Genomic DNA, 25499 nt, shown 5'->3' with positions numbered 1-25499 from the left:
GGTGGAAGTTGTGGGAAATGATCTGCCAGAAACTTTTGGACATGTTGGAGACTTCAGGGTCATTGGGAAATTCCCAAGTGCAGCCTTTCTCTAATGACTCCCAACCCAAAAGGGGGGAGGGCTCACAAGGCTAGTGGAGGACGGTCATGAGCAGGCTCACTATCTGTCCCCAGTTTTTTCAGACATGACTTCTTTGGTCCTCCGATCTTCCTCCGGGCAGATTTTGGAAATATTAAAACATGTCTGTGATTTTTCCTGGCCTTCCAACCTGGATAGCTAGAAAGCAGTGGCCACTGACTGGGTACCCAGTTTGGAAGGCAGCGCCACTGCCAGCAGCAGCACAGAAGGAAGAGTGACATATTATGGTATCTTCCTTCTACACTGCTGCTGGTGGTGGCACTCTTTTGACTCTGGGCAGCAGCAGAGCAGTGGCCACTGGCAAGTCACCCAGCTCAGAATTCAGTGCCACTATTAGGCCACAGCCCAGAAGGAAGGTTGAATGATATGGTCTTGCCTCCCTTCCTTCTGCACTGCTGGTGGTGGTGGGGCTGCCCTCTGAATGGAGTGGCTGGAGAGCAGATGGTAGCATCACTGCCAGCAGCAATACAGAAGGAAGGGTGGCATGGTGTGGTATTTCAGAAAGGGGAACCACACAAAAATGAGGAAGTTAGTTAAACAGAAATTAAAGTGGCTGAGTGAGACACCATAGTTGGCCAGCCAGGGCTCCCTGCCCCATGTCGTCAGACACCAACCCCAGGGGAAGCCAAGGCAGGGATCCATGACTGGGAAAGGAGGGTCCCGTCTGGTCAGTCCAAACAGAAATGGGACCCTGTTTTTCCTGTGGCTGTTAAGTATACTTAGATTTCCAGAAAACCTTTAGCAAGATCCCTCACCAAAGGCTCTGAAGTAAAGTAAGTTATCATGGGATAAGAGGGAAAGTCCTTTCATGGATTGATAACTGGATAAAAGACAGGAAACAAAGGGTAGGAAGAAATGGTAAGTTTTCAGAGTGGAGAGAGGTAACCAGTGGGGTCTCCCAAGGATCTGTCCTGGGATCAATCCTATTCAACTTATTTATAAATGATCTAGAGAAAGAGGTAAACAGTGAGATGGAAAAATATGCTGATGATACCAAACTGCTCAAGATAGTTAAGACCAAAGCAGACTGTGAAGAGCTTCAAAAAGATCTCACCAAACTAAGTGTCTGGGCAACAAATGGCAAATGAAATTTAAGCAAAGTAATGTACATTGGAAAACATAATCCCAACTATACATACAATATGATGGGGACTAATTTAACTACAACTACTCAAGAGAGAGATATTGGAGTCATTGTGGATAGTTCTCTGAAAACATCCACTCAGTATGCAGTGGCAGTCAAAAAAGCAAATAGAATGTTAGGAATCATTTAAAAAGGGATAGAGAATAAAACAGAAAATATCTTATTGCCTCTATATAAAACCACGGTATGCCCACATCTTGAATACTGCATACGGATATGGTCGCCTCATCTCAAAAAAGATATATTGGCACTGGAAAAGGATCAGAAAAGGGCAACCAAAATGATTAGGGGTTTGGAACGGGCCCCACATGAAGAGAGATTAAAAAGACTTGGACTTTTCATCTTAGAAAAGAGGAGACTAAGGGGGGATATCATAGAGGTCTATAAAATCATGACTGGTGTGGAATAAAAATTATTTACTTATTCCCACAATATAAGAACTAGGGGTCACCAAATGAAATTAATAGGCAGCAGGTTTAAAACAAACGAAAGAAGCTTTTTCTTCACTCGGAGCACAGTCAACCTGTAGAATTCCTTGCCAGAGGCTATGGTGAAGGCTAGGACTTTAACAAGGTCCAAAAAAGAACTAGATTGATTCATGGAAGTTAGGTCCATCAATGGCTATTAGTTAGGATGGGTGGGAATGGTGTCCCCAGCCTCTTTTTCTCTGGAGGTGGGTAACGGGAGGGATCATGTGAGGATTCCCTGTTGTGTTCCCTCTCTCGGGGGCATTTGGTATTGGCCACTGTTGGCAGACAGGATACTGGGCTGGATGGACCGTTAGGATGACCTGGTATGGCCGTTCTTATGTTCGTGGTATGGCATTGCCATGCTTCCTTCTGCACCACGGCTGGTGGCAGCCCTGCCTCCCAAACTGGGTGGCTGGAAAGCAGATGCCACTGGCCAGGTGCCTACCTCAGAAGACAGTGCTCCCGCCGGCAGCAGCACAAAAGGAAGGGTGGCACTGTATGGTATTGCCGCTCTTCTGCGCCATTGCTGATGGTGGTTCTACCTTTTAAGCTGGGCAGACAGAAAGGCAGCACCATCGCCAGCAGCAGCATAGAAGGAAGGGTGGCATGGTGGGGTATGGCCTCCCTTCTTTCTGTGTCACTACTGATGGCAGCACTGATTTCCAAATTGGGAGGCCACAGACCAGCAGCCTCTGGCCAGGCACCTAGTTCGGAAGGCAACCCCAGCAGCACCTAACAAAAAGGTGGCAGGTAATGGTTTTGCTGTCTTTCCTTCTGTGCCACTTCTAGTGACAGCTCTATCTTCTAATCCGGGCAGCTGGAAAGGCAGTGGCACCACCACCAGCGGCAGATGAGGAAGGGTGCATGGCATGATATTGCCTCTCTTCCATGAGTGCCACTGCTGGCAGCGTGGGTGGCCAGGAATTGGTTGCAAGTGATCAGGTGCCCAACATAGATGGCAACCCAGCTGCCAGCAGCAGCACAGAAGGAAGAGAGGCATGTTCTGATATTGCCATCCTTCTTTCTGTGCTGCTGGTGGTGGTGGTGGTACCCGCTTCTAAGCTGGGCAGCAAGAGAGTGCAGGCGCCAAGTGCACAAGGCAGTCTGCCATCACCAGCACCGAAAGGTCTGCCACTGCCACACTTCCTTCTGTGCCACTGATGGTGGCAGCCCTGATTTCCCAGCGGGGCAGCTAGGCTGTGTCTAGACTACATGCCTCTGTCGGCAGAGGCATGTAGATTAGACAGATCAGCAGAGGGAAATGAAGCCGTGATTTAAATAATCGCGGCTTCATTTAAATTTAAATGGCTGCCCCGCTCTGCCGATCAGCTGTTTGTCGGCAGAGCGGGGCAGTCTAGATGTTCCCCTGTCGACAGAAAACCCTTTTGTCGACCACCCCGTTATGCCTCGTGGGATGAGGTTTACCAGGGCGGTCGACAAAAGGGTTTTCTGTCGACAGCGGAACGTCTAGACTGCCCCGCTCTGCCAACAAACAGCTGATCGGCAGAGCGGGGCAGCCATTTAAATTTAAATGAAGCCGCGATTATTTAAATCACAGCTTCATTTCCCTCTTCCCATCTGTCTAATCTACATGCCTCCGTCAACGGAGGCATGTAGTTTAGACGTACCCCTAGAGAGCAGCGGCTGCTGGCAGAGACACCCAGCTCAGAAGTCAATGCTGCCACCAGCAGCAGTGCAAAGGAAGTCCGACATGGTATGTTATTGCCACCTTTCCTTTGGCACTGCTGCTGCTGGCTGGGGCTGCCTTCTGAGCTGGATGGCCGCAAAGCAATAGCTTCTGGTGAGGTGCCCAGCTTGAATGGCAGCCCTGCTGCCAGCAGCAGCACAGAAGGAAAGGTGGTGTGGCATGGTATTGCCATCCTTCCTTCTGTGCAGCTGCTGGTGGCATCTCTACCTTTCATGCTGGGTGGCCAGAAAGATCAGGAGCCCAGCTTTGAAGTCAATATTACCACCAGCAGCAGCGCAGAAAGAAGCGTAGCAAGCTATGATATTGCCACCCTGTGGCATTGCCACCTTGTGGCAGTGGCAATGTTTTTCAGGCTGAGTGACTGAGAGCTGCTGCCACTCCAGCCACCCAGCTCTGAAGGCAAAGAAAAACCATGGGCATGTTTTCATATTTCTAAAGCCCACTTGGACAGAGATCAGAGGACTAAAGAAGAGGCCATAGCCAGAAAACCCAAAAGTATGGTGACCCTACGAGTGAGCATTCTGCACTCGCCCTTTTGAGGTGGGGCCCCCCCAGCCTGGGAAATGCTGCACTAGGGGATTCGTCTACAACCCCAAGGTCCAACACAGCCAGTAGTTCTTGACAGACCCTTTCCCACAACTTCCACAGAAGTGATGGTAGATTCTCAGGGAAGTTTTTCATATTTCTAATATCTATCTGGAGAGAGTAGGATCATAAAGGAGATCATGTCCAGGAAAACCAAGATGCATGGTATGCCTGTCAAACATCAGCATCCCTGGCATTAAGTGGCCAGATACTTCTTTGTACAAAGAAATCTGTTACTTACCTAGGAACAAAAATATTGTGTCTACATGCCACTTGTATCAGCCAAAATGTACACAACAATCTTCTAGTAACTCTAGTCTCCTGCTACCTCCTACGTCCTCCTTAATTTCCTGGAATAGCCAAAATGAAACGTTGCCTCCAAGAGATGCTACGTCAATGCAAAATTCTTCTTCCTGGGAGCACGGCCAACCTCAGGCAGACTAACATCAGGAGCCAAAGAAAAAACATCATGAGACTGGCTTAAAATAATGAGATTAAATAGAAATAAATAATTCATTTGGGGTCTTTTTATGTGTCTTTGCTTTCTGAGCTTTGAGGACACTCCAGTCATGTTTTCAGCCGTTTCTTTGCAAACCTGAGGACCTGAAACACTTTCTACATGAAAGCTGAGGATGCATCTACACTCCAGAGCCTATGTTGACATAGCTGTGCCAGCACAGTCACCTAGCTTAGATGCAGCCAATATGCACAGAAGGAGATTTCTGTTGGCATAACACCACCTCCCCACACAAAGCCCTCCTAGGGTATGTCTACACTGCCACCCTAGTTCGAACTAGGGTGGCTAATGTAGGCATTCGAACTTGCAAATGAAGCCCGGGGTTTAAATATCCCGGGCTTTATTTGCATGTTCCCGGGCGCCACCATTTTTAAATGCCCCGTAGTTCGAACTAACTGCCGAAGGAGTAACAGTAGTTCGAATGAGGAGCTTTAATTCGAACTACCTAGTCCATGCCGCGTGTAGCCGCGGGCAGGTAGTTCGAACTACGGGGCATTTAAAAATGGCGGCGACCAGGAACATGCAAATAAAGCCCCGGATATTTAAATCCCAGGCTTCATTTGTAAGTTTGAGTGCCTACATTAGCCACCCTAGTTCGAACTAGGGTGGCAGTGTAGACATACCCTTAGACTCATAATTCGGGCAGTTATGCCTAGTGGTCAGAGCAGTGGCTGTCAGAAACTAGCAGTCAGAGACATGGGGCAGCGATGGGCTCAGGAGTCCAACTGCAGGTCAAAAGGCAGGTCTCAATGACTCAGACTTTAAGGGCAGAAGGGACCATTATGTTCATCTGGTCTAATTTCCTGCATGTTGCAGGCCACAGACCATCATCCACCCACTCCTGTCAGAAACCCCGTCTCTGAGATCCTGAAGTCCTCAAACCATGATTTAAAGGTGTCAAGTTATGGAGAATCCACACTAGTCGAAACCAGCAAGTGACCCATGCCCCATGCTGCAGAGGAAGAGAAGCTTTGCCCGCCCAACCTCCAAGGCTCTGCAAATCTGACCCATTTAAAATTCTTTCCCACCCCCAAATATAGGGACAGTCAGACCAGGAGTAAAACCCACCAGCCAAACACATGGGACAGAATTCTCTGTAGTAACTCAGAGCTCGAGTGGGAGGGAGGGAAGGAGCAAAATCGGCATGTGTATCCCACCCTCCTTCCCTGTCCCTCTTCAGGCACCCTTCTTACGAGCAACTCCTTCCAGAGGTGCAGTCGCTCCTCGCCACGGGGGCAGTAGAGGAGGTTCCTCAGAAGTTAAGGAGCAAGGGGGTTTGTTCCCAATACTTCCTAATTCAGGCCCATTTGGAACCAGCACGGGGGTACTGTGTGCAACTGTGCACGTTAACCAATGAGCTCAGGGTTATCAGTTAACCATGTAAACAGTTACACTTTTACATCCCTAACAGCTGATTGAATGAAGGGTCTCCCGATCTCATCTTGGATCACAGACTGCATCCGTCTCTGTTACGAGCTAGCCAACATCCATCCCCCGACACTCACGGCCCACTCAACAAGGATGTACATTTCTTCAGATGCTTTCCTCGCCCACGTACCAGCAAGACAGAAGTGATGCAGCTATAGGCTGAGCAGTCTTCCTATCAGTGATTCCTTAATTCTGACCCCGCCTCTAGGGGAAGAGCTTAGAGTCACCTGACCGGAGTCAACATGAACAAGCACTCAAAGAAGAAAAGATGGTTACTCACCTTCTTGCAACTGTTCTTTGAAATGGGATGTTCACTTCCATTCCAGCACCCACCCTCCTTCCGAGGGGGGGTGGCAGTCCGCAGGGTCATATATTGAAGGTCCCACTCTAAGGGACTCCACAACCAACCTGATGGTGGCTGCGAGGTGAAAAAGTTTCTGAATTTTCCATCCACGCAGATGGTGTGTGGATTGGAATGGGTATGAACAAACACATCTGGAAGAACAACAGTTACGAGAAGGAAAGTAAGGGTATGTCTACACTACCCTCCTAATTCGAACTAGGAGGGTAATGTAGGCATACTGCACTTGCAAGTACAGCTAGTTCGGATTAGGAAGCCTAATCCGAACTAGCTACTCCGTGCCGCGTATAGCCGCGCAGCACGGGGTTCGAACTAGCCGGGATTTAAAAATGGCGGCGCCCGGCTTATGCAAATGAAGCCCGGGAAATTCAAATCCCGGGCTTCATTTGCAAGTGCGGTATGCCTATATTACCCTCCTAGTTCGAATTAGGAGGGTAGTGTAGACATACCCAGAGTGTCTTCTCCTCCTCAGGAGGGGCTGTTTCCAGAGGGGTTCCATGGGGGTCAGTTCTTGGCCCTACGCTGCGTAACATTTTTATCACTGTGCTGGAAGAAAACAAAATAATTACTGATAAAGGTTGCAGATGACACCAATATAGGGGAGCAGTAAATGATGACGAGGACAGCTCAGGGACACCTTGACAGGCTTTCTCGGTAATTTGGGAGCAAGCCAAACACTCTGGCTGCGTCTAGACTGGCAAGTTTTTCCACAAAAGCATCTGCCTTTGCAGAAAAACTTGCCAGCTGTCTACACTGGCCGCTTGAATTTCTGCAAGAACACTGACGATCTCATGTAAGATTGTCAGTGTTCTTGCGGAAATATTATGCTGCTCCTGTTCGGGCAAAAGCCCTCTTGCACAAATGCTTTTGTGCAAGAGGGCCAGTGTAGACAACGCGGTATTGTTTTGTGCAAAAAAGCCCCGATCACGAAAATGGCGATCAGGGCTCTCTTGCACAAAACCGCATCTAAATAAAACTTTTCCATTAAAAGCATTTGCGGAAAATCATGCCAGTCTAGACACAGCCTCTATGTTTTAATATGGCTAAATGTGCACAGCTAGGAACAATGAGTGCGGGCTGAACTTACACGATGGAGGCCCCTCCTGGGAAGCAGGAACTCTGGGAAGGATTTGATGGTTCTGGTGGATAATCAGGGGCAGTGGGTATGAGGCGGGAGAAGACACTGACTTCCCAAACCGCCAGCCTGGCCCCACCCATACTCTGCCCCCAGAATGTCTACGGTAGGCGTACTGGGGGCAGAGTGTTGTTGATCGTGAGCGCCCACCCTCTCCATGCTCTGGGGCCAAGGAGGCTGGGGTTGCATGCCGCACCACCTCCCTATGGTGCTGGGGAGAGGGCTTTGCTCCCATGTGGGTGGGGCCTGAACAGAATGGGCAGGACTGGGGGCTTGCCTCCCCCATTCCCTACCTTCACCCACCACCCATGTGGATAATCATCTGAAGATGGGCTCCCAGTGCAATATTGTGGCCCGAAGAGCTAATGTGATCCAGGGAAGCATAAACAGGGAAATCTTGGTTTGGAGTAAAGAGGTTACTGCCCCTCAATTTGGCACTGGTGTGACCACCTGCCAGTTCCTGTATCCCATTCTGGTGCCCACAAGTCAAGAAGGATGTTGATACATTGGAGAGAGTCAGAGCAGAGCCACAGGAATGATTAAAGGACTGGAAAACCTGCCTTCTGGGGTGAGACTCCATCTAGCTTAACAAAGAACAGCGGACGGGTGACTTGATCACAGCCGGTAAGTAGCTACCTGGGGAGCAGAAATGTAATAACAGGCTCTAGCAGAGAAAGGGCTAACGTGAACCAGTGGCTAGAAGCTGCAATTAGACACATTCAGGTGGGACATAAGGGGCACACTGGTAACAGTGAGAGGGATTAGCCACTGGAACAATTCACTCAAGAGCCATCGCTGACAAATGTTCATTCAGGATGGATGTTTCTCTGCCAGTTATTTTGCCTTGTGCAGGGGGTTACACTAAACCAGTGGTTTTCAAACTAGCAGTGGCGACCCAGTACTGGGTGGTGGAATGCCAAGCACTGGGTCTCATTGCTGCAGGAGAATCAAGTGATTGAGGGGGGGGGGGGGCGGGCGGGCCTAAGGCAGCTAGCTCCCTGCATGTCCTGCCATTGCAGACTGCGTTGTGACCCAGAAACGGCCAGCAGCAGGCCCGGCTCCTAGGGGGGTTGGGGAGAGCGCACAGGGCTCCACCCATTGCCCCTGCCTGGAGAACTAGCTCCGCACTGCCAATGGCTGGGAATCTGCCGCTGGCTAATCCTGGGGTTCAGCATGGTCTGCAGTGCCAGGAGAGGCAGGAAGCTGTCTTAGCACCCCTGCTGCATGGCTAACCCAAGGCTAGAGGCCCCTCCTACACCCCAAAGCCTCACCCCGGGGCCCACACTCTAGTCAAATTATGTTGGGTGGCAGCATCAGCAATTGTCTTCAACTGGGACAAGAGAAAAAAGTGTGAAAACCGCTGGCTAAGGGGCTCCCAGGATCTCCACTGTACAATGGGTGGAAGGAAGATCAGTGGGGGAGGGCAGGATGGAGCTTGAGTGTGGGCAGAATTGTCTCTGGGTTTGGCTTTTCGGTGCCTGGAAACGGTGGAGGGAGGGGGAGGTTTAAAGCCAAGCAGGGACCGTGTTCGGGGAGTTGAGCTGGAACCCGGGAAGGGCTGTGAAACGCGACAATGGGCGGGGAGGGGGGGGGGATTAGTCACTGGCCGATATCTACAGCCTGGCCTCCATGGCGGGGAGGCTGAAGGGGCTTTCGGGGGAGGGTTGTCCCAGCAGACCCCGGAGATTTGTGCTGGAGTCGCCTCCCTGAACTCAGCCCCTGCTCCCCGGTAGGTGCCCCACGGCCCGGAGCAAAGCGCACCCTGCCCCCAAATCCCCCGGCGCCGCGCCCCTCGAGGCTGGGCCGAGGCTCCGGCCCCTTTAAGTCCCTTCCCGGCACCGCCCCCCCCGGGCGCTGACATCAGCCCTCAAATAGCCGCGCGGCTTGGGTGCGGCCCCATCCCAGCATCGCTTCGAGTCGCCACCAGCAGGTCAGAGCCGCGCCGCGCCCGGCGGGTCCCCGCGGCCGCAGCTTGTCCCACGAGGGGCGCGGCCGGGTTGGGGCTGCCCCTTCCCGGGGGGGGGGGGGTGCTGCAGGTGCCGCGACCCGCTCCCCTCCCCTTCCCGGTCTCCTACCCCAGGCGGGCCGGGGTGGCGCCCCAGAGCCACGTGCGCTGGTAGCCCCATGTGCGTTACCGCGGGCTGCCCCGGCGCGGGCTCCCCCACTGGGCAGAGCTGCCCTACGTCTCTTGGGGTGGCTGGGCCGGAGGTGGGGCTCGGGAAAGGGGGTGGCTTTGCCCGGCGCTGGGGCTGGCTCCCCACCCTAGGGGCGCGGGGGCCGCGGCTGGAGCGGGCCGGCAGGCGCCCGCGTAAGGAGCGAAGTCGGGGTGGGACGCTGCTCCGCTCGGGGCCGGGCGCTTGGCGGCGGCGGGGCAAGCCAGGAACTGCTGTCTCATGGGCGATCATGACCCCTCCGCGAGCCGTGACGGAGACCAGGGCTGGAGCCTGCCGCCTGTTGCTACAACAACTCCTTATAAATCAGGCAACTTGGGCAAACGCTGCAGCTGGCTCCAGCCCCGCGCTCCTCCCCCTGCCTTGAGCTCCCCAGCTTGGCAGGCAGCAGGGTGGTTACAAAGGCCAGCGCGGGCCTGACGACTCCGTCCAAGCCGTCTCCCCGCCAGGGCCCGCGTTTCTCTCTAAAAAAGGAAAAAGTAGCCGCTTCTGGGTCTGACCCAACTCCCCAGATGCTGGTGGAGTTCCAGGGCTTTGCCTCTAAAAGCGCTGAGAGCGGTAGGACTGAGACGCCTTTGGCCTGCCCTGTGGAACAGGCCACTTGGCACTGCCACACCTGGCCCCTGAGGCAGGCTAAGGCTGTTTCCACTGAGCGCAAAGGGAGGCCTGGCAGCTCTCTAGCTCCTAAACCCTTTCCCTCTAGCTGTGGCTGGACAGGGTGCGGCTGCACTCACTTGATAGCGTGGTGCGAAGGGACTGCCCTGGATTTGTAACCTCCAGGGTGCTTTTCCCAGGCTGGGATGTGAAAGTCCCGTCTTCAGAGACTGGGACCGCCCCCACGGGGAAGCAAGGAAGGCTGGTGTGTGTCTAACAGCTAGGGCATGTGGGGAGTAGTCATCTCCTCCAGATAGCTGTGTTAAAACGGGTGACCGAAAAAGCACTTGCCAAATCAATGCAAACCACAGCGTACTGCTTTATAAACTCGGAGGGGTAGCCGTGTTAGTGTGAAAAAGTGGGTTTTACCCAGAAAGCCCATGATTATATGTACATGTATGTTTGTCTCTAAGGTGCTACGGGACCACTGCTTGCTTTATAGCTGTGGTGTCCAGCTACTTCTGAAGCAGTCACCACTATAGTGAACTATTGTCCATTTTCCCGACTAATGTAGCTGAGTGTGGCTAGTGGTCTCAAATTATGTACAACACACTAGCCACATGTGGTTATTTGGGCAACGTGACTTTATAGACTAGGCAGGGAGATGTCAGTACAACATTGACGTTCCAGTTGATTGATTTTTATAGTTGTTATAACTGGTCAGTGCTGAGATGCTTGTATCTTTGCGCACTCAACTAGACAAGTAGTTTGTGAGGTGAAACTTGGTGTACCAAAGACCAGTCTCCTGAAAGGGGCACCATGCTCTGGCAAGGCTGAGAATCAGGGGTCTAGCAGTTTGGTTCTAGGTAGGGTGGGGCTCTACAGTAGCTAAATCAGCAGAGGCCTCCAGTGTGGATGTGGTGGAGGGGTGCCTCCCCTGCTGGCCAAGTCTGGCTGGGCTCCAGCTGTACGTTTGGTCGGTGTGACCCTCACAGCCACACCAGGGGTACAGTTGAGGTGGTTGGAGGCTGTGTAGACAGCGCCTGTGGAATTGGACTGGGACTAGCCTGGGGGTGCTTGCAGGCTCTGGGTTTGGCCTCCAGCACTCTGTGCAGGGTGGGGCGAGGGTACTGCAGGTAACTGGGATGAATGGGATCACTCGGAGCCCTTATTGACATCTCTTGTGTGACAGCAGCAAACTCAGATGGGTTCTTGGGACGGGAGAGCCCACCCTGCTCCCAGGCTGCTTGATGGCTAGGAACATACACTGGCCCTGCTCTCATCAGTGACCGAGAGGGAGGGGTCATGGGCTCTGGCTTTGTTTGGGGCCCTGTGTAATGAGGGTCCAGCTCCCAATTGAGCACGACAGACGCTTGCTGAACTGGCTGTGCTGCAGGCCTGGGCTTGTGGGGCAGCAGATGAAGAGCTGTGTTAACAGCCTGTGCGCTGGGGTGGGAATATTTCACTGGATTCTGCTCACTGCTGAATCGAGGGCTTCCATAAAGTCAAACCACCCCACGAAACAGCAGCTGCTGTTTGTGTGAATTGACCTGCTTAGCGCTGGCACGTCTCCAGGGGCGGGCAGAGCTGGCATTTTTATTCCCCTCCGTAATGAGCATCTCTCTGCAGCTGGTGGAGTCCCTGAAAATTGGGAAGATTGGGGGACAGGGGGAGGAGGAGACTCTGCCTTGTAAAGTTTCATAAGATGCTGATTTGACTCTTTCTGCCCCATGGGAGCCCAGTTCTGGGAACTGCAAATTGGAAAGGCAGGTGCAGCCCACCCTGCCAAGAGTCCCGAAGAGCTGGCCTGCTTGGGGCTAATCCTAGGCAGCCCAGCTTTGAGCAGGAAGATCTCCAGCTCTGAGTGGGGTGCAGAGACTGTCCAGCCTCCAAGGAGCTGGCCCCTAAGGCATGAGGGCTGCATCTGCGAGGGTGGGCTTCCTTATGGCTCACCTGCCCTGGGGCTGCAGGCCCTCCCAGCTGGGGCTGGCCCTGGCCCTCACAAGGCAGCAGCTGGGTCAGTGCCTTCTTGAACATGGGCTGGAAGTGGATGAGGGTGTGGCAGGAGGAGGGGTGAGCCATGTGGCTCCTTCCTCCTGGCCTCTATCATGGCCTCCTACCAGCTTGTAGCTGCAGACTCTGACTCCTGTTTAGGTTACCACCTTTGAAACACAGATCAGCAGTCCCCAAAGGAAGCCTGCTGCACCCCAAACTCTAGGCAAATCTGCACCACCCCCCCAAAGGCCGCTTACAGTATCTAGAGAGAACATGTATAGATTGATACCATCAGTTCCTTTCTTAAACTGCAGAAGTAAGAACTCTACCATCTTTAACAGGACAAAAAATACTGCAGCATGGCAGGACTGCGGGAGAGTTACTACTTTGACCCACACTTAAAAACAAGCCCACCCCAAACAGGCAGATTAATTTTTTTTTCTGGCAAGTTGGTTTCAGAACTGGCCAGGGCAGTCAGCACCAGCCAGGTGGTTACCGTAGTGCCCCGGGGGTGGGGAGAGACAAGCTACAGCAGAGCTGTGTCCAAACCCCTCTGCAGGTGAAGGCGAGGCTTTTCCTTATCCTGAGCTGCTGTTTGCTCTCTGCCCACGGGCCCAGCATGGGGTTTGTCCTAGCTGCTGACGGGCTCCCTTCCTTGACAGTGCTTAGCCAGAGAGTCCTTTGCTTGGGGTGTCTACCCAGGCGCGTGCCTCATGGAGCCCTGTGCTCCAGCTGTGCCCATGTGAGTGTGCAGCCCTCATGGTACCCTAGAGTGGCAGTGCCCTGAACTTTTGGGTCTGTGGTTGGCTTGTGTTCTGGTGCCATAGCAACATCCCCAGGTGACCTGCCCACACTTCCAGGGGGTTTCCTGTTTGTGGCGACTTCTCACTTCGGCAGCTGTAACTTGCTCTGCCTGTGCAGATGTGTGGGGGTGGGGGGAGTGGGGAATCAGTTTTCCCCCAGAGCTTACTGCTTCCTGGCCACCTAGATGCTAAACATGGGTGGCTGCTTCCTGCTCTGCAGGATTCAGTAGCATCCTCTCCCTTCCCCCAGGGCTGGCTCTCTTGTCTTCCAGACTCCCCCTTGCAATGTGCTCCTGTCTCCAGCAGACTCCATCTGTGGCAGGAAATCAGCCCTGTCTCCACCAATTTCAGTTACTGCTGGTTTCCTTGGCTCTGAGCCCAGGGCTGCTAATGTTTCAGGGGAGCTGCCTTTCTCACACACTTCGGCCACTCCTGGCCCAGCCTGGAGGGCTGCCCCCTCTGCTCCCATTCTCCAGAAGCTCTGCCTGTTCTGAGACTGCGTAGTAGAGCCTCTGACCAGTGTCTGCACTGGCCCTTCTGAAATCCCCCTTCCTGCCTCTTCTGGGCCTGTCCTCTCCCAGAACCCTTGCTAAGAGCCTCTAGCTAAGCAGCAGAATCCGTCTCCACTTGTGGGGAGTGGGGTGCTGTCTCTCCCTCTGCTCTCTTAGCCCTTGGGTGCAGGCAGTGCCCTACTTGCTGTCACTCTAACTGCCAAGCTGCAGTGGAAATGGGCTCTGACCCTCTAGGGTGCCCGGCCGCCCATTCTGTCTGTCGAGCTGATGCACAGCTTGGCATGGGGGTTGGGGAAGCTCGGGAGACAGCCCTCAACCAGCTTTTCATAGTGCCTGCAGGTCCCTCTTGGCGGGCAGGTGGAAGTGCAGATAAGGGAGTGAAGAGATGCCTGTAAACAATGCAAACCGATCTCCAGCCTGCTGGTGGCTTCTAGCCATGGCTGCTCACAGCTCCCTTCCTGGCTGGGATGGGGGCTTTCTCCTCAGCCCGTGTTCCCAGTGCAGCATTTGGCCTGGCAGACTGGCTTGCAGGCACCTGGGCCTGTCCATTGGGCAGGGTTTTCATTTTGCTGTCTCCAGACAGAATAATGGGTCAGTGTAGCCTGATGCTCTCCAGACCACAGGATCCTGCTGGAACCCAATTAAAGACACATTCCCTTAGATTTCAAGGCCTGAAGAGACAGCTGTGATCACCCAGTCTGAGTGACTGCTTAACTCAGCCCAGAGTCTTCCAGCCCCCCTACTTCCTCCCACAGATTCTGGCCTCCAATCCAGATCTGACAGCTGAGCCCCTGTATCTTGAATGTCCAAGCTCCATGTAAAATCTTCACGGGATCCAGAGTCCCCTACATCCCTTGCCAATTTGCTCAGTGGCTAATTACCATCACTTAACCTGCTGTTGCTTTCCAGTTAGCACTTTGCACATTTCAGTTTGCTCCTCTGGCCAGTTAGATCTTTTGCTACAGGGTGTTGCCTCTCTGAGGTGAGTTACTCTTGGTCTCCAAGCTCAGATGGCACTCATCTGGAGATGTTCCTTAGATGAGACCAGATCGTTAGTGCTCTTTTCTGAGCCTGCTACAATTTTTCCAACCTACTCCTGTGTTGCAAGACTGGATTAAGTAGCTGGCCCATGGTCTCCATAATGCCATATAGAATCATAGAACAGGAAAAGACCTTGAGGCCATCGGGTCCAGTTCTCTGCCCTCATGGCAGGACCAAGCATGATCTATATCATCCCTGACCGGTGTTTGCCATCACTGGAGATTTTTAAGAGCAGGTTGTGACAATCTTCCTAGGCAATTTATTCCTGTGCTTAACCACCCAGGCAGGAAGCTTTTCCTAATGTCCAACCGAAAGCTCCCTTGCTGCAATTTAAGCCCATTGCTTTGTGTCCTGTTATCCGAGGCAAGGAGAACAATTTTTCTCCCTCCTCCTTGTAACAATCTTTTTAGTTACTTGAGAGCAGTGATGCGACCTCCCGGTCTTCTCTTTTCCAGACTGAACAACAAATCCCATTTTTTAATCTTCTCTCCTAGCTTGTTTTCTAGACCCTTAATCCTTATTGTTGCTCTTCTCTGGACTAGGGATGTTAAATATCGGTTAATGAATAGTTGCTTACCAATAAGAATTCATGAGGTTTAGTGGACTATTCTGTAGTCCCCAGGGGCAGGGCTGGTCCCACTGCCAAGGCACCCCTGGCCACTCTGTGCTGTGGCCTCTGTATCAGCGCAGGGTGGCAGCAGCAGCCCATGTCCAGGGGAGGGGCTGAACTCCTGGACCTGGCACAAGCCGGATTGAACTGGGCTGCCTGTCCACCTGGCTCTTAATATACTTTAAATGCAGAGCCACAGTGGGGGTAGGTAGATCCTGGACCCAATGTGAGCCAGGACTGAGCCGGGCCACTGGCCAGCCTGCTAAAACATTTATTGGCAAGGGCAAGAAGGGGATGCATGTAGTCTATAGCATTAACCTATAAGCTTTTGCTTGTCGGTTAATCGACTACACTATTACATCCCTACTCTGGACTCTTTCCAGTTTGTCCATGTAGACAGAGGCCACACCCCCTTTCCTCAATGACCCTCTTGTCCCTATGTCCCAGGTACACATGGGGAGTGTGTTCGGGAAGGGATCATGGTGAATCCCAAGTTCCTGCTTGCCTGCCAGCCAGCCACCCAGCCTGCAAGCACACTACATCCCCTGGTCCCAGATGTGTCTGTGCACTTGGCTGTGTGGCCGAGGTAGCCCGATCTATATTTCAGCAGCAGGCCTGCCCCCCAGGCAGTCGTGGCTGCTGTGTAGGGACTGTTCTGGGAAACGAGCTGGCATAGCTTTCCTCCTTCCCTAACGTGCTGGGACAAAGCTGTGTGCTGTCAGCGTGCCGCACCTGGCAGGATGAATGGAGAACTGGCACAGACTCCTCTGGCCCAGGCCTGCTTCATAGCCAACAGCTGGCTTGGTAGGCGGCAAACAGACCTAACCCCCTCTGGAGGGAAGCCAAGCCCTGTCTTCTGAGCCCATCTCTGCATGACGCATTGCCGAGGGGCTGGGCTGGGTTCCCACATGCCCTGGACTGTCCTGGGTTTGAGACTGTGCAGCTAACGAGGGGGGCAGGAGCAGAAGCCAGCGCCTCGTCCTGGTTCTGCCAGCATGTGTCTGATGGGAGCTGGGTCTGTAGGAGTGTGGCTGAGGGGCTGGCACGGCTGATCTCTCTCCTGCCTGGTGTGGGTGTGAGGTGCTCTAGTAGAGAAGGTGCCTCTTCCCAGCGGTGGAGATAGAAGGCAGGGTGGGGGTCTCCTCTTAGCAGCGCTGCCATGGATGCTGCTGCTCCCCCCTCACTCCTTGCCTGTGGCTTGGAGGGCTGACCCCACAGACTGTGACATTTTTCCCACCCCCCCCCCTCTCCCTCTGTAGCAGTGGCTGCCTGGTCCTGGCTAGGGCTGGCCTGGCCAGGAGGATCAGGGTGCACCCTGAGTGGACTGGCTATTGTTGCCCACAACCAGGCTGGGACCCACGAATGAGCTAAACCAGCGGAGAGCTGGGCTCCCTGTGTGTGGTGGTGGGAAGGGAGGGCAAGCCCAGTGCAGCAGGAGGTGCTTCGGAAAGGCTGGGACAGGACTTGCTGCAGCCTGTTCCCCACCGCGTGGGTGGTGCTAGCCAGCTGCCCCAAATGGGAAAGCGCTGCCTGTAGCACGGAGGGCTGGGAGTTGGCATGTGGCAGGGAGGGGAGGTAGCCTTCAGGGGCTGGCTTCTTGGGCAATGCCTGCTCTGCTGTGAAGGGCTCCCAGCTGATGGGCACAGACCCACCCAGGCTCCCTCTCCTGCCTTCAGAGCTAGCTGTCCTCCTGGCACGCCCCTCACCCCCGGCCAGGGGCTGCCACTTCCGTCCCATAAGTGCAGAGCCAGTGGAGGGTGCATACGGGCACCCCTGGGGCCAGGCAGGCAGGAGCCACTGACAGTCTCTGTGAGGGGGGGGCTGGTAAGTTGGGAGTGGGGGGGGGGGAGGGGCTGCAGCTGCTTTCCCAGGCAAGCTTGGTGGTGGCTTGTCCCTTCCCTTGTGCCCAGGAAGCTGGGTGAGCTCTGAACTGTAGCAAAGCCCTGCAGCCTGGACCTGGTGGGATCCCTGGCACTGGGGGTTCAGGGGATCACTGGCTCCTCTTCAGCCCCCCCCCCCCACTCCTGACTGCTCAAGTACCTCTGGAAAGAGCATTTCGGGTCAGCTTGGCACAGAGGCTCAGGCCCCTCCCTTGAGCATCTGTAGCCTGGCAGGGGGAATAGACTCGGCCTTCCAGCTCTGGAATATCTCCCCTCCCCCCATGCACCTGGGAACCCCATTCCCAGCTGGCTCAGCTGTGTTGGGATGGGGGCCTATCTAGGGGCATGCTCCTTCCTAGCACCCCCTCCTTGGCCATGTGGTACCAAACCTGCTCCCAGCCACAGGAGCCGTGCCCAGACCTGCTGCCTCCCTGGCCCATGGCACCTTTGGCCCATCCTCTGTGGCCAGAGCTGTGTTGCCCCTGAGCTTCACACTGCAAGCCCCTCCCTGCAACCCCTCCCATATTCAGAAAAGTGTTTCACGTTTTTATTGAATGCTATTCTAAATGCGGGAGGCAAAGCAGGGTTGGAAGCTGTCGTCTCCCCACCCCCACATAATCTGGTGACCTCGGAGGGGTTGTGACCCTCCCTCCCCAGTTGGAGAACCCCCTGGGTTTGTCTCAAGGTGGCATCTCTAGGGGAGGCTGCAGGGAGCCAAACTGACAGTCTCCAGACATGAGTAAAGGGCCAAGTTGCTCAATCGCAATTGCCCCCTGCTCCCTTGGGCCCCAGGGCGGTTTCTCAACCCTAGCAAACATTCCAGAGGACGGGTGGGTGCTGGGTCGGCCTGGGTCCTGGCAGGGTCAGCTTGGTCGTGGGGGGTGGGGAGCCAGCCTGCTGGGCGCCCACGTGCCTCTGGGTTGTGCGCCCCCCCCCCCCCCCCCCCCCATCTGACCAACTGCAGGTCAGGATTTAAAGCAGCCCTTGGAAGTGGGAGGGAGCGGTGCACTCGGAGGCACCCAGGAAAGGCTGCAACTGGCCCCCTGGGAACCTCCCCCTGCAGACTAGCTGGGAGGGAACTGAAATCACACCCCTCCTCCCCCCACCACTTCCTACCCAAGCAGCCCCACTCGCTAGCATCACCCTGGGAGCAGGAAGTGCCCTGCAAAGGTGATAAGTTGCTGTCCCGGAAACACTGGTGCAGCGTCATGGTGGGGGCTGTTGGCTCAGCCCTGCGTGGGGGCAGGGGAGAGGGCCTGGCAGGCTCTTATCAGGGAGTGTCCGGATCCCAGCCAGAGGCAGTTGCAGTTTGCTCTAGAAGGAGGTGGTTGCTGTCCTGCTCACTGCATCCAGCACGGTCCAAAAGGCCCTGTGAGAGTAGGCACCTGGGCGCCCTCTCCCCGAGACTCTGCTAGCGCTGCCCTGCGGACACAGATGGTCCCCAGGCTTGGGCGCATCAAATGCTGCTGCTTTCTTCCTCCAGGAGTCACAGCAGAGCTGCCCATGTGCCCCATCCCTGGTCACGGCTCCTCCTGCCCAGCCCCACCCACTGCCCTCCTCACAGCCCAGCCTTCTCTGCAGCTCCTGGGTACGACCCCCTTTGCGCCCACATGCTGCAGGTGCCTGGTTCCTAGGCTGGGGTAATTTCAGCGTGTCTAGCTCTCTCGGGGAGGCAGGAATCCCAGTCTCTCCCAGCCAGGGGAGCCCTTTGTACAGCCCCCAGTGTGGCCTCGCTCTGTCTCCTAGCACTCATGGCTTCCTGGCCAGGCACTGACAGCAAGACGGCCCCTCCCCTTCCCCAGGTGGAGGTGCTGCCCGCAGCCCTTGCAGAGGGGAAGAGGTCTCCTGCCCACCTTCACGATGGGAGGATGAACTCTCCCTGGCCAGAGGTGCAGGATTCTGTGACTCCAGAATTTCACTCCTCCCTCTTTCCCTCCCCCCCCTTCCCAAAGCCTGGTGCTGCCTGAGACACCAGCCTGCCCCAGCTGGCCTGGGGGGAGGAGGGGCAGAGCAAATGGGATTGAGAGGATGATCCCAGCTAAGGGCAGGGGGAAGATATCTGTTTACATGGGGTGTCAGCTGTGAGCCGAAGAGCCAGCCAAGGGCTGGACTGGCAGCACCTCTGCTCTGGCCCTGTCTGTATCTGTCCTATGGCCCCAGTTCCCATAAGGCTCCACGTAGCGGGGGGGGGGGGGGGGGGCTCCTGGCCTCCTCAGGCAGCCTGGAAGTGGGCCGAGGCCCTGGCACATCCTGCTTGGCCCCGGCACAGAGCTGCATTCCAGAGATTAGGGCTGGAATGTGCCTGGACGGCAGGGGCGGGCAGGGAAGACGGGCTCTAGGACAGGCCCTTTCCCACCCTAGGGAGAGCTTGCCCTGCGCACAGCCTCCTAGATGGCAGCAGTTTCCTTTACAATCGCCTCTCTCCTGCCCTGCAATCCAACTGCCCCAGCCTTGCAGAGGAGGCTTTGGCCCAGGAGGGTTTGGGGGGGGAGGCGGTGTCTGAGCCACCATCTGAGGGGCCCGGAGCAGGGCTGACCCTACAGTGCTGCAAAGGGAGCCCGGCCTGGAGCCCATCCCCACGCAGCTGGTGAGATCGAACTGTCCCTGGAAGCAAAGGAAATTCCAGCAAAGCTTCCTTCCTTCCCGGGGGGGCTCGGGGGCCTTGTGAAAAGGCAGCCCTGGGCTGCGGGGGAGGGGAGGCATTCTGAATTACGCTCCCTGGGGAGCACAATCCGTCTGGTCTGCTCCTTGCCAGCCCCATCTCAGGTCACACCCCTGTCGGTCGCAGTGGGCTCTCCCAGACTGGCCCCGGGGCTGGGAAATGCAGCTTGACACTGGATGAGGCAGCCCAGGGAAGGGTGCAAGGGCCCTGCTGCTGCTGGTGTGTCTGGGAGCTGGCTCCTGGGGGGGGTCTCTGGAGAGACCTGCTCTGCAGCAGGGGCGGGTGATAGGCACTGATGGGGAAGGCCCCTGGTAACCTGCTGCAGTGGGGTCAAGCAAAGGCAGTTCCTCATTCTGTGGGGTCAGCAAGGGCTTGGTGGCTCCAGTGAGCTTGCAGTGACTGGCTGCTTGGGGAACCTGGGAGCTGGGCGGGTGGGTTGATCCCAGCTCTCAGGGCTCCCAGGCAGGAAGAAAGTTCCCTCTGTCCAGAAGGCAGGGCCTGGGCCCTTGCAGAGCCTGGGCAACAGTGCAGGGGGCATAGCCTGGCACCAGCACAGCTTCCTATAGTCAGTGCTTCCCCTGGGGCTCTGCGCAGTGGGGCAAGGCCAGGGTGTATGTAGGAGGCCGTGCCGGGGACAAGGATTTCAAAAGCTCAAACAGCTGAACCCAGGGTCTCTGCCCTGCTGGCTTGATGCTTTGAGCTGGCTAGGAGAGGCCCAGTACAGCAGGGGTGGGCAAAAGGGGCCTCCATGGGTGTGGCCCACCAAGCGGGTGGATCTGACCTGTGGAGGCCTTGCTGCTCCCAGGCCAATTAGGGGCTAGGGGGTGGGGAAGCACCCGAAGCCGTCTCCACTCTGCCCTGCCCTTAATTGGCCTGGGGGTGCAGGAAATGCATCAAGCCGCCTCCTGCCCTGCCAGGAGCAGGTGGTGCTCTGCTGGGGGTGGGGAGAGGGGTGGAGACTGTGCTCCCCAGGCCAATCAGAGCCTGGGGACAGGGGAGCATGCCAAGCCTCTTCCAGGACATGGGTGCCTAGTGGGAAGAGGGGGGCAAAGGGGCTCTCCCACCCCCAGACCAAACATGGTCTGAGGGTGGGGCAGCCACCCCTTCCTGTTCAGGCTCTCTGCTCCTTCCAGGGTGGCCTGGGGCTACTTCAAAAAAATTTTGATGTGGCCCCCAGGCAAAAATTATTGCCCACCCCTGCAGTACAGGGTGGGCAGGGCCAGGGCTCTCCTCTTCCCTCCCCCTCTTCCCCCCAAAATGGGCCTGTCACAGGGCTTTCAGGCTGTGCCTCTGACAGATGGTGCAAATGCAGACCCCAGTGCTTGCAGGGAGGATGCTGCAGTCCCCCTGTGACCATGCCCAGGCATCCTTGCTTCAGGATGGCAGGACAACTACCCCCACCAGACAAGGGAGGGCTGTCCCTGGTCTCCCTGGTAGAGACCCTGAACTTTGAGCAGCTGGGGAAAATTCTGTGCTGCTGCATCATGGCTCCGAGTGCAAAGGGCTCTCTCACCTGCCCCTTCTCTGTTGTCCCTGCAGACACTGCACCATTGCCATGGCAAACAGGGGACCAGCCTATGGACTCAGCCGGGAGGTCCAGCAGAGGATTGACCGGCAGTATGACCTGGACCTGGAGCAGATCCTCACCCAGTGGATCCTGGCGCAGTGCGGCTCCAACATCCAGGCACCTGAGCCCGGGCGTGAGAAATTCCAGGAGTGGCTGAAAGATGGCACGGTGCGGATCACTGGGGTGGGAACCCCCCTTTTGCCCAGGAGCTGGGGCACAGGGCAGCTTCCCCTCCAAAATGGGCCAGCATTCCCCAAGTCTCTCCAGGGTTGCCAGCTTTCTTGACCAGACACCATTTGTAGCAATGGCTTCTGGTCAGGGAAAGTTTCAGCCTAGATCTCAAGACCAGAGGCGCCAGGTTGGCTGTGCCCCCAAAGAAAGAGGGGACTCTGCCCTGAAGAACCCCCACAGACAGCCCTGTCCCCTGTTACAGGGTGCTGGGGAGGCTGCTACAGGAAGCAGCCCAGGGCACTGGCTGAGTCCTGGGTTTATCTTTGTCCTTCCCTCCTGTCCAGGTGCTCTGCAGACTCATCAACAGCCTCTTCCCAAAGGGCCAAGAGCCAGTGGCCAAAATCCAGGCCTCAGCCATGGCCTTCAAGCAGATGGAGCAGATCTCTCAGTTCCTGCAGGCTGCAGAGCGGTACGGCATCGCCCCCACTGACATCTTCCAAACCGTGGATCTCTGGGAAGGTAGGGAGAACTGAGGGGGGAGCGGTTGGCATGGACACAACTGCCCTTGCTCATGCAGGATGCTTAACCCCTGGCATGAGGAGGAGCAGGGAGCTCCGAGCTGGAGAAGGCAAAGACTCCTTCTGTGAGCAGCCCACCTTAGATCAGCCCTTATGCCGTGCATGAATCCAAACTCACCCCTTTCACGGGGGTCCTAGCTTCATCAGCACAAGGCTGCTTCCCCAACTCTGCTTATCCTGGGGATCCTCCCCTGGGTGACTCAGCTTACACCCTTGTATCTGTGGGTGGGAGAGGTGCATGGATCTCCTGCCTCAGTGTTAGCAGAGTCGCTTGGCCCTTTCCCAGCAGGCTCTTTGCCTGCTAGCAGGGGACAGCAGATGCTTCTATCAAATGCATAGCCTTTGGATGGGCCAGGCCGGTTGCTTTGAGCAAGAGTCTGGGGATGGTATATTACAGGTGTAAGCAAGATCTAGCCCAGGAGCTGAATCCAGCCTGCCTGGCTGTTTGACCCAGCTCACCCTGCCGTGTCCTCAGGCCAATCGAGTACACAATCTCCCCCTCCCCACCAGGGGGGTGTGGTGCCAGAGGGAACTGCCAGCTGTTCAGAACAGCTGGTGGCTCCCTCTGGGTGCTGTGCACACCTGGCAGGGAGGGGTGAGGAGGAGAGACCTCCTGTGCTCCCCTGCCCCATAGGAGAGCATGCAAAATCTCCATCTTCCCCCACGCAGTGCCTAGAGGGAACTGCCCCTTCCACCTGAGGCCCTGCCCCTTCTAGGGCCAGCCTGTGACCACTACCAGTATTGGTGAAGTGGCCCCCCCTACAAAATGATGGGCCACCCCTGGTATATTATCATGGTTCTCTAGACTGACTGCTTATCCTGGAGCCTTGCTCAGGCTCTGCATGTGAGCCACTGACTTTGGGGGTGAACTGAGGTGAGCTGCAGGCCCCACTGGCAGGTAGGGTTGGGTTACTGACCTCCCCAGTGCTCCCTGGGCACGCTGCTGGTGCTGAATGCACCCGAGTCAAACGGCAGCATGTTGCTTAGGGTCTCTGTGCCCTCCAGGGAAGAACATGGCCAGCGTGCAGAAGACCCTGATGAACCTGGGAGGTCTGGCTGTTACACGGGAAGACGGGCTCTTCGTGGGAGACCCCAACTGGTTCCCCAAGTAAGTGGCTCTTTAACCTTTGAGTAACACAACAGCCCCTGTGACCCAGGACCTCTGGGGGAGGGGAGAAGTGTCAGGCCAAGCAGGTATGGCCCAGCTCAGGGTTTGGTACTCTGTCCCAATCTGGCCTGGAGCCACTGGATGTGGGATTCTACTCTCCAGACAGGGAGGCTGGACTGAGCCCAGCAGCCAGCGTACAAGGGATGCAAGCACCTTTCAGCATCTTGCTGCCCCCTCCCCAGCCTGCAAAGGGGGGACTGTAGGGCTTGGTCTCTGCCCACTTGTACAGTGACTGGGTATCGGTTCATCCAGCCTGACTGTGCCCTAGAAGGCTCTGTTGCCAGTGATGTGAAGGCTGAGCAGTCACTGTGCCCTGCTGGGCCTCCCCTCTGCAGCTCAGTATGGGTCACTGGGTGCCATTGGGTGCCCCCCAGATCTCTGCCTGTGTCCCCTCCACGCTGACTCATGCTTTCCTCACTCCCAGGAAATCCAAGGAGAACCGCCGGGGCTTCTCAGAGGACAAGCTGAAGGAGGGTCAGAATGTGATTGGGTTGCAGATGGGCACCAACCGGGGTGCATCCCAGGCAGGCATGACAGGCTACGGGATGCCACGCCAGATCCTCTGATCAGCCCACACGGCAGCACTCCCTCTCCCCTGTCTCCCACCCCTCCCACTAGGGTTTAATATATTTGTCTACAGTCTAGAAAATCAGGGCATGGTACCTTGAATATCCCCAGCAAACAAACCTCTCCAGTGTAACCTGCCAGGGCCTCACACTGAGTCTGCCTTCAAATCTCCCCATTCCAGCACCTCGAGGGGCTCTTGTCTCCAGTGCAAGACCCAAACGCCCCCATACTGTTGTACACCCCAGTTCTGTAGGGACCAAACTCCATTTCCATGTGGACCAAATGAGTGTCTAGGCTGACACTGGGACCAGTCAAGGCTTGCCCCCCTGGCTGCCAAGGCCAGATCTCTCCTGCTTGGGGCTCTGAAGTGGCAAACCTGCCTCTTCCATTCCAGATAGCAAGGTTTGTGGCTTTGCTGAACTGTCCATAGTCTTAGGACCACAAATCTCCTTCGCAGTTACAGCTGGCAGCTGTCCTATCTAATCCGGTGCTTGTGCTGCAGAGCTGTCTGCATTCTCTCCTGTGCTAGGTAACAAAACCCAGGCTCCAGCTGCTGGGGCTCAGAAGAAAGGCTGCAGTACCTTGCAAGGGGCTTGGGACAGGGCATTGTCAGCCAGCGGGTCCCCCTCCCTCAAGGTTTGGAGCAGCTGTGCTCTCACCAGGTCTGGAGGAGCTAGGAAGTGCTCGGCCCTTCCATGGGAGTCCATTGCACCATGACCCCAGAGCTAGCTAGCTCCCCAGAGCTGTGGGCCATAGTGCTCCTGGTGACGTGTTGCTTGACCCCAAGCCCTGCTACTCCAGCAGTGCTGCATGCCTGGCTCTGGAGCTAGGCTGGAGCTGTCTCCTGTGCTCTGATCACTGTGGCATGTGCCTGAGGTCACCAGTTGGAATAAAGATCACTCAAATCTTGTTTATAATCCTGTGTCCTTGTGTGTGTGAAGGGAGAAGCCCAGCACAAAAGAGTGGGTGTGGGATGGGGGAGGAGGGGGAGGGAAGGCTGGTGTCCAAGCTGCTTCATGTGCCCACCTGCTAAGCCTACAGCAGAGGGGAAATGACCACATGAGTCCTGCTTGGCTGCAGGGGAGGGGAACGTGGGAAGGGTTAGCCTCTGGACTACGAGGCAAGGGTCCCTCTGCACTGGATGGAGTGAGTGGGGATGGAGACAAGCTGGTTCCTCCTATTGGCCCCACTTCCCCTGACCAGGACAGCATCAGAGGTCCCCTGACAGGCAGAGGAGCAGCCTGCAGATGCTGGGCATTGACTGCTGCAGTGGGGGCAGTCTGAAAGAGACCTGCTCATGCATGACAGCAGCCCTTTACCTTTGAGCAGATGGATTGGGTGAGGCCCCCTGCCTAGCCTGTGCCATGGGCCTGCCTCCTCTACAAGAAGAGGAAGTATCCAAGATAGGGTCAAACATGAGCTTGGTGTAAGGGTTACAAGCAGCAGCCTCCAGCCTAATGGCTATTATGGTAAAACTAAAAACTTAGACAAACAGTCTCGCAACTCCTTAAAGACTTACCAGCTACATGTTATCAGGAGCTGTCGTGGGCACAACCCACAAAGTTCCTGATGTCATTTACATGTTTTGTTAGCCTTTTAAAAAAAACTCTCTTGTGCAATACTGTTATTCCTGAAAATAATCAGCGTGCTGGGCTATGCCCCTTGATTGGAGCAGCTGGGACTTGGGAGGGGGG

At 55.6% G+C, this 25499-nt stretch overlaps 1 protein-coding gene across 1 annotated transcript; it reads left to right on the top strand.

Moving 5' to 3' along the window:
* Positions 1 to 9268: 9268 nt before the first annotated feature.
* On the top strand, positions 9269 to 24722 carry TAGLN2 (transgelin 2). The gene is made up of 5 exons (XM_006115188.5): positions 9269 to 9416; positions 21294 to 21489; positions 21837 to 22011; positions 23076 to 23178; positions 23663 to 24722. Exons 2-5 carry the CDS (start codon positions 21310 to 21312, stop codon positions 23802 to 23804), a joined length of 600 nt encoding a protein of 199 aa, XP_006115250.1. The 5' UTR covers positions 9269 to 9416; positions 21294 to 21309; the 3' UTR covers positions 23805 to 24722.
* The last annotated feature ends 777 nt before the right edge of the window (positions 24723 to 25499 follow it).

This window comes from Pelodiscus sinensis, chromosome 22 (assembly GCF_052426305.1).
Source record: "Pelodiscus sinensis isolate ZL-2025 chromosome 22, ASM5242630v1, whole genome shotgun sequence".
Taxonomy (NCBI): Eukaryota; Metazoa; Chordata; order Testudines; family Trionychidae; genus Pelodiscus; species Pelodiscus sinensis.
This window is presented reverse-complemented; position numbering and strand designations above follow the sequence as displayed.

What these genes read in the sequence shown, in the direction of transcription:
- TAGLN2 (XM_006115188.5), top strand. Translation starts at nt 21,310, where the DNA reads ATGGCAAACAGGGGACCAGCCTATGGACTCAGCCGGGAGGTCCAGCAG. An exon ending in AACCGTGGATCTCTGGGAAG is followed by an intron (nt 22,012 to 23,075) that starts GTAGGGAGAACT and finishes TGTGCCCTCCAG; the next exon opens with GGAAGAACATGGCCAGCGTG. An exon ending in GACCCCAACTGGTTCCCCAA is followed by an intron (nt 23,179 to 23,662) that starts GTAAGTGGCTCT and finishes CCTCACTCCCAG; the next exon opens with GAAATCCAAGGAGAACCGCC.